The sequence below is a fragment of the Gobius niger genome, assembly GCF_951799975.1.
Source record: "Gobius niger genome assembly, chromosome: 4".
In the NCBI taxonomy this organism is placed as follows: Eukaryota; Metazoa; Chordata; class Actinopteri; order Gobiiformes; family Gobiidae; genus Gobius; species Gobius niger.
Genome location: NC_136855.1, coordinates 26,795,303 through 26,802,216, shown reverse-complemented (window position 1 = coordinate 26,802,216; position 6,914 = coordinate 26,795,303). Strand labels below are relative to the sequence as shown.

General features: G+C 40.5%; 1 protein-coding gene and 1 long non-coding RNA gene across 3 annotated transcripts; one reads left to right on the top strand and one right to left on the bottom strand.

The window, feature by feature from the left end:
* Positions 1–1,794: 1,794 nt before the first annotated feature.
* Positions 1,795–6,414, top strand: irx6a (iroquois homeobox 6a). 2 transcript variants are annotated; one of them, XM_079555286.1, is made up of 7 exons: positions 1,795–2,125; positions 2,952–3,186; positions 3,637–3,746; positions 3,953–4,248; positions 4,568–5,236; positions 5,600–5,711; positions 6,035–6,414. In XM_079555286.1, the coding sequence occupies exons 1-6, from the start codon at positions 2,112–2,114 to the stop codon at positions 5,704–5,706; spliced, it is 1,431 nt and encodes a 476-aa protein (XP_079411412.1). In that variant the 5' UTR covers positions 1,795–2,111; the 3' UTR covers positions 5,707–5,711; positions 6,035–6,414. The 2 variants fall into 2 exon arrangements, with proteins under 2 accessions (XP_079411412.1, XP_079411411.1); XM_079555285.1 differs by having other exon boundaries at positions 2,902–3,186.
* On the bottom strand, positions 4,935–5,738 carry LOC306962199. Its single transcript, XR_013792811.1, has 3 exons — positions 5,638–5,738; positions 5,356–5,426; positions 4,935–5,038 (listed from the first exon to the last, which is right to left on the bottom strand). It is a non-coding gene; the product is annotated as an uncharacterized lncRNA (long non-coding RNA).
* Positions 6,415–6,914: the final 500 nt, after the last annotated feature.

The window sequence follows — 6,914 nt, the reverse complement described above, 5'->3', positions numbered from 1 at the left end:
TAAAGTGGAGATTATAGGGCTAAAGGCTATTGAGTGTTGACTTAACCTTTCTGCATTCCTTTCTATTGAGCGATGACTTTAATCGAGGAGCATGATGACGTACACTTATTTGTAACCAAACAGCTTGAAGAGGGCAGGGTTAAGACTTATCTCATATATAAATTTAAAATAAAGACAACAATTATTTTGGCTGAACCTATGTTAGACCAGCGGTTCTCAACCTGTATGGCTTCGATGACGAGCCATGACCCAAATAACAATAATGATTGTAGTGCAATGCAAAATACTACAATATACCCCGAAATCATTATTCCATAACAATTAGATAATCCTTTAAAGTGAAAATATGATCAACATTGATAGTGATCGTAGATGGTTTTCATCACTACAACTGCAAAACTCCATGTTTTGTTTTGCATCAACTTTCTTATTTCGTATTTCCTTCTGGTATGAAAACCTATAGTACAACCTCAGACCAAGCATGCACATACCTGAACAAATTAAAACCAAAAATGTCTCAATCTATACTGCTTAGTATATTCTTGTGACTGGGTGTTATCTGTATACAAATGTACAATGGTTATGCTAAGTCTTCAATGATCAATTTATCCTATACATTTGGATTCAAAAATAAAGTATTTGAAATACTTTATACTGGGTGAAAAAGTTTAGAGCATATGAAATGTCTTGCTGAAACTTTGTTGCTTATTGGTTGTTCTGCCTGGACCAAAGACATGTTTGTCTGACTTGTTTTTATCCCTGCTGTTTTTTTTTGTTTTTTTTTTCAAACGGCGGAGCTTGGACCATGACCGCTCAGACCGCTCTTATCTCTGGGAGATGAGATCCGTTGATCTGCCTCACAGCAGCTCTCTAGCGCCCCCCGGAGAGAGCGCTTTTTACCACACGCGGGTCTCGTGAGAGAGGAGTCACAAAAAGCAGTAGTGTTTGAGAATCCGCCACCAAATCCAGCGTGGACACCCTAGGTGTGGAAACATGACAGACCAAGTAAAGGACACGCCCCTTGCTCCGTCTCAGCAGAAGTTTGGATCTTGATGATTCTTAAGATAAGGGCTGTTGATCTGATGCAACCTAAAATGATGTACACTGTGTGCAATCAATTAAAGCACAATTCACGCTGGTATTATGAGCGAGATCCCCCACCCCCTTTACAACCACATAGATTTCTGGATTTCCCCTCGAAGGTATAGGCTATAATTTCACTCTGTTGGATATAGTTAAACAAGGGCATGTATCCATGTGTTAATTGATACAATTACGCATTACGCGTAATGGTCACGTAGGTCTCCAGGCGCGCATCAATCATTGGTCTATTGACCTGCCAAAAAACCTTCCTGCTGGGACTGCCCCTCACTAATAGAGAAAGATAGAAACATCATCGTCATTAACTCTGGGCTTGGACCTCTGGTCACAGAGCCAGGGGTTGAGATTAAAACTACAGAAAAACAGTGTATGTTTGCATGGATGTCAGTCAGTGAGTTTGATGTCTGTTTATGAGAACATAAACAGACCCTCGTGCCGATATATACATTTAAAACATTCGGAATAACAATGCTGGTTATTCTGAATCAACTACACGAGAAACAACATGTACAGTGCATCTGAAGAGAAGCCTAGGCTGGACGTGATTGGCAAAGACATTATTCTATCCCTGGTACCCTGGCGTTCCGGGATTACAGTGACGTCACGCTGATACCATTGCATGGATGAATGCTAAAGAACTATAGAGCCACAAATAATAGCACAAGCAGAGTCCATATCTTGCAAGTCTTACGTTATCCTTTAAGCCTCCTTTAGCTTACAACAACATTTTGGTTGGGGGTGCAGCACTTAATGACGCTTAATTTCATTTCTTATCGGCTCCTTTGGGGGGGATTATTCATTCATATAAAACAATCTGCAGCTGGTGCCAGCCTAAAGTCTCCCTCCTATGAGTGAAGTCATCTATTATTGAGCGAAAGGCCGTGTGTGGAAATGTGTGTAAGACGCTGGATTTGAAGTAGAATTGGTTGCAATCGATCAAGGGTGAAGAATATTGCTGATGGGAACAAAAGACGCAGCAATGTCTTTCTCACAGTTTGGATATCCCTACAATGCAACGTCACAGGTAAGACAGTATTTTTTTTAGTGCATGCTTAACTTGAAACTATATTTTTACGATTTGAGTCGGCGTTTTCATCCTATATCACTTCGGAAAAAATATTTGTGACTGACATTATTGTCTGCTAGCTTTTTCCTGTGACGCATTTGTTCTCGGACCAAATATCAATAGGCACACACAGAGACGTGTCCAATTACACTGAATTATGAATGAACTCACGTGTTTTTCGGATGACAATAGAGATGAATGTCACCTATCTCACACAGCGTGAGTTGTAAATCGGCTGCCGCGCACGCGTTCACAACTCTGTCACACATTTCGAATACCACGTGCAAGGAGACGTAAAAAGAAAGATGAAAAAAGTTGACAAAAGAGTTCAAATTAGACTTTATTTATGTAACAATTTGCTTAGGCTTTGTAAAACATTTTTAAGTAAGAAGAGTTCAGAAAACAAAGTTGTCTAAAGTTTGTCAGTGATCCAAAAATATAATTGTTGCAATAATCAATTAGTACGTCTTAATGAAAACATAAAAACAATACTTGTTTTTTGTCTTAGATTATATCTTTTAATTAACAATAATCAAACATCCACTCACCTGACTGAAACAACTGACCAGCTGGGCTATAGGCTATTAATAACATTCGATGTTAGACGTATCACCACAGAAAGCAAAAATAATTACAGCTTCATGGCTGTCAAACATTGTCAAAGTTGCATAGCATCGAAAACACGGGGATCCCAAATCGAGAAAGTGACTGTATCCATGGTTTTCTTCATGCAGTTTTTCGTGTCGGCAAACCCCAGTACGACTTGCTGCGATTCGATTTCCAGGTCTGTCTCTGACGGGACAGGCGCATCCCAAACGGCTGCTGCCGCCTCCGCTGCTGCTGCTGCCGCTGCGTCCTTCTGCTGCCCCTCGTACGACAACCGGCTCCTGAGCAGCCGCACGGAGCTCAACACGGCACTGGGCGTCTACAGCTCCCCGTACGCAGCCGCCGCTGCCGCCAGCCAGAACTATGCCAACTACTTCCCCTACAGCACCGACCCGTCCATCTACTCCTCTCTGGTGGGTGTAGTGCGTGCGTAAAGGAAATGACTGGGACTTTTTGTTTCAAATATAAAATGTTTCGTCTTTTTTTGCCACTCGTAATTAGTTTAAAAAAAGAAGAAGAAAAAAGTTGGCTAAAGCATTCATTTGATGGGGTAAAGGTAGCACTGAAAAGACGAATTAAATGTTAACACTGTAAGGTTGCCATATATAACAGATAAAATAGATAAAAGAGAATAGGGAATTTTGCCAGTGACCCAATTATTTTTACTTTAACACCTGCTTTCTTTAAGTCTTATTTTTTTTATGTGCAAGCAACAATTTTGTTGTTTGTTTATTGATCTAATGTGTGGAACTAAAACATAACACACATACAAAAATAGACCAACAAAATAGACCATACTATAGCTTTTTTTTCTCCTTCAATTAGTGAGTTTAAAGTTCATTATAACTTTTCTGTGTTTGCAGAATCCACAGTATGACATCAAGGACAGCACAGGCACTTTACACTCTGGAATCGCTCAGACAGCTGCATATTATCCTTATGACCACTCACTGGGGCAGTATCAGTATGACAGGTAAGAGTTTTTTTCCTCTTCATGTGCTATGACCTAATTAATGTAGCAATATTCTTCTACGGAAAAGCACCAGTCACTGTATATATTCAGTTCAAATGTCAAATTGTAACTCCATCCTGATGCCTGGCCAACAGTGTGGAGTGCAGAACATTATCCTTGACTAACAGCACTAATGACTTCTGTGTGTGCATGTGTGTATGAACTAGGTACGGGACAGTGGACTTTAACGGGACAGCCAGGAGGAAGAATGCCACACGAGAAACCACCAGCACTTTAAAAACATGGCTTTACGAACACCGCAAGAACCCTTACCCCACCAAGGGCGAGAAGATCATGCTGGCCATCATCACCAAAATGACCCTCACACAAGTGTCCACCTGGTTCGCCAACGCCAGGAGGCGACTCAAGAAGGAGAACAAGATGACGTGGTCCCCAAAGAATAAAGCCGGGGATGATCGGAAAGACGAACTTAAGGAGAACGACCACGACTGTGTAACCAAAGGTAACAGAAATACTGCAGTTGTATGTCAATGCAACACATGTGCAACAGGATAGTAATAATCCATGGAAACAACAATGGTTAAGTTACCTTGTCATGCATTCCACTATCATTTGTAGCATGGCTATTATATGAATTACGCCTAGTTATAGGGACAATGTTGTAGTGCAGGGTAATTTTTCAAAGATCAATTATATTTGCTTTAATAGTAATGAAACACAAATAAATAAGCAAATACTGTATATACTTGTGTAGTACATAATTTTAGTAATAATGCATTTTTTGTTTGTGTCTTATTTTTGTTTCTGTATTTTATTCAAAGATACAACAGATTGCAAAGATGAGAAGGACTTGCAGCTGAGTGACCTGGATGACATGGATGATGAGGACTGTGACAAGCTGGACAGTGACTGTGAGAAGGGCCATGAAGACGACTCTGACCTGCAGCAGGCCATGAACATCTCTGGGACCCTCCAAAAACGAGACTGCAGCTCGGAACTACACTTGAGTTTGCCCAACAGTTTCCACACAGCGTTCCCTTGTCCCATCAAGAGCACTCTCCCTCCCCTCACCTCTGAATACTCCGATGCGGTGGTCTCCAAATCTTCATCCAGCCCAATGGGGACTCTGTCGCACTTCGAATCCTCGGACAAGCCCAGGATCTGGTCTCTGGCTCGTACAGCAGCGTCGGGGGTTATTCTGAGCCCGCAGCATCAGCAGCCTCAGCCGGGCTCGGAGTTAAGAACGGGAGCGTCCTGCCAGCTCCAGAGCACCAGGCTTCCTGTGTCTCCTGCTGGACAGTGTGCGGGGATAAGGGGCCTTCATGAAAGCTCCAATCTTTCCAACTCAGAAAACTCTTTCTCCTCTGAGAGTTCAGTGTTACACTCAAAAGTGTATGGATCTGGGAGCTATAGCCACAAGGGCATCCATCTGCACTGTTCGTCCTACGCTGGGTTGACAGATACATATCCTTATGCTACCACGATTGAAGGTAAGATACAGTACAAGCATTTTTAACTTTTTTTTTCTTTCTTTTTTTTTTTTAAACGGTTGTTCCTTACCCCAAAAAGATAAGACTATTTTCAAATATTCCACTGAAAAGTGTCTAACCTGGCAGAGTGCATCCCGTTCATCCCTGTTTGATCCATGCCATTCAATTTTCTGTCTTCCTTCCTGCGCTTCTGAAAATGAAGCACATAAACAAAACAATAATATATATATATATATATATACACACATATGAACTATGTTTTACTATTATTCATGTTGGTTGTTTTATGTTTTATTTCACTTAATGAATGAATTTCTCTGACTATAGACTTGCTAAGGTGCACTCTGTGTGTCTGTTCTGCAGGCTTCCCTAGTGGCAAATCTGAGACACCATCCCCTGACCTGAGCCAAGCCTGCGCAACCTTAGCAGATGACAAGGTGACTGCGTTCAGACCCGTAATGAAGAGGTGAAGCAGGTGAGAGGCTCCACTGACCTGGATCTGAAAAAAACACAAAAAACACAAACACACACACACATTTGAACTCATGGCAGTTTACCTTGTATTTGCTTTATACCACATATATTTAGTTATACATATCAATTGTGCCAAGTCAGGAAAAGGCTTTGTGTCAGTATTCGACAAATCAGGGGATTTTTATTATTATTCCAATAATAAGTTATTTATGTTTTAACTAAAATATTTAAGGGTATAACTGTGCTCATATATACTGTATGTATGAATGAGTCCTGCAGATTTTTGTGTTTCTCACTTTTACTCCAATATTGCCCCTTCTTTAGACCAACACGTACCTCGATAAACACTGGGACATCAATATGCACTACAGGAAGCTTTGGATGGAGGAGCAGCTTTTGGTGTGACAAGGCGTGGACTCATTTGGAGCCAAATGTACTCAAACTGTGGATCATTTTGCACAACATTGCTTTCTTTCTTTTTCTTTTCATCAACCTTATGCAAAAAAAAAAAAATCTAGATGCAAAGATACAAGAATGGCCACTTTATTGAAGACATGGCCTGGTGTGTTTATGGCAATCAAGTAGGGTAGATATTTATATATTTATCTTATTTATTGTATTTATTTGTCTGTTTATATATGTGTTTAAACTGTTTACATGGTATTATTGTATTCCTTCTCGTAAAAGTCTTGTCTAACATTTCCTCAAAAATTACCAGAGATCCAAACTCTTTTGCAAAATGGACCTGGACAATTCTAGCAATGTGTTAAAATGTGATTTATCTGTAACTGTTTTTTCTTTTCTTTTTTTAAATAATACATTTTCCTGGATCTTTTTTTCTGTTTTGTGGTCATTTCTATGAGTCTATGAGACCAATTAAAATGCAGGTTGATATGATTTTGATCAAAGTTTATCATCTTAAATGGAAATAAAAAGCCGCTGCGCTGATGGAAGGTCATAATTCAATGGAGGACGTGAACGAAATGCACAAGTCGAGGAATAAAAGGGGGACATCGGGTCCGCATTGTCTGCAACTAATCAGGAGTGGCATCAAACACTTTGTTACTGTTCGCGGCGCAGGCAGAGAATGAATGGTGCTTTTGTCCCCTGCGTAGGCAGCCTGTGCACTAACCTAACATTGTGTTCATTAAAAGGTCATTTGTAGGATCAAACCCACCAGAGAAATTCACATGGGCCAATGCAG

Excerpts from the sequence above, each read along its gene's own strand:
- irx6a (XM_079555285.1), top strand. The coding sequence starts at position 2,060 with ATGGGAACAAAAGACGCAGCAATGTCTTTCTCACAGTTTGGATATCCC. Across the intron at positions 2,126-2,901 it reads CCTACAATGCAACGTCACAG|TTTTTCGTGTCGGCAAACCC; the intron begins GTAAGACAGTAT and ends TTCTTCATGCAG. Across the intron at positions 3,187-3,636 it reads CGTCCATCTACTCCTCTCTG|AATCCACAGTATGACATCAA; the intron begins GTGGGTGTAGTG and ends CTGTGTTTGCAG.